At 49.3% G+C, this 832-nt stretch overlaps 1 protein-coding gene across 1 annotated transcript in view; it reads right to left on the bottom strand.

Annotated features, from left to right (window-relative positions):
* Nucleotides 1-271: 271 nt before the first annotated feature.
* The window catches only part of LOC106819736 (protein Wnt-4-like), a gene marked incomplete at its 3' end in the record, with an annotated part of 1,387 nt that continues 826 nt past the window's right edge, over nucleotides 272-832 (bottom strand). The window contains exon 2 of the mRNA XM_014824331.1: nucleotides 272-546. Coding sequence (XP_014679817.1) covers nucleotides 272-546 — 275 coding nt within the window. The remainder of the gene's footprint in view (nucleotides 547-832) is intronic.

Below are 832 nucleotides of genomic sequence, written 5' to 3'. Positions count from 1 at the left end.
ACACACACACACACACACACACACACACGCACACACACACACACACACACACCTTCTATGCATACATGCGTGAATACAGGAGATACGTTGTGAATGTAGGTAACGTACCCACGCAGCTAGACAAGAACATGCACAGTATTGACAGGTAATACTATTTTCCGCTTAGTTTACGGCTGATACACACAAAGATTAGTGCCTACTTGTCACTCGATCGAGCTCTATAAGCGCACAAGCTACGCACGGGCCGATCTCGCACCTCTCTACTACTTACCATGCGACCTGCGTTGTTATTGTGAAGGTTCATGAGACTGCGCGGGGACCTGGCGCCCTTCGCGCGGTCGCGTGCGTCGACGAACTCAGCTGAGAACGTCGTCCCGTAGGCGACGTTGTCCGAGCAGCCCGACCACTGGAAGCCCTCGGCCGACGTGCCTCTGACGCTGCGGTCGCAGCCGCACTTGTTGAGGTCGCCACTGCTGCAGGCGCGAGTCACCGAGTGCGCGACGCCCGCCGCCGAGATGGCGTGCACGAACGCCGACTCGCGAGTGCCTGCAAAGCGACAAACGAGTACGTAAATAAACACGTAAACACGCGCGTAACTAAACACATCACCGGTTCATAGTATAAGACACAATGTTGAAATAAGGACTTATAAGGACCCTTTCTGGAGGCCAAAATAAACTTTTTTACGTGATTTCTGATAGATCACCGACTATTAAAGTACACTAATAATATTTATATACACAATTGCACAGCAGATTTAATTATTCCGTATTATATATATAAACAATCTTACTTCTAATCGAGAACAGTTTATAAAACCAGGGTCCTTGGG

Source organism: Priapulus caudatus, unplaced genomic scaffold, assembly GCF_000485595.1.
Source record: "Priapulus caudatus unplaced genomic scaffold, Priapulus_caudatus-5.0.1 Scaffold4271, whole genome shotgun sequence".
NCBI lineage: Eukaryota > Metazoa > Priapulida > Priapulimorpha > Priapulimorphida > Priapulidae > Priapulus > Priapulus caudatus.
Note: the sequence above shows the minus strand (reverse complement) of the source record. Positions and strands in the feature narration are given on the sequence as shown.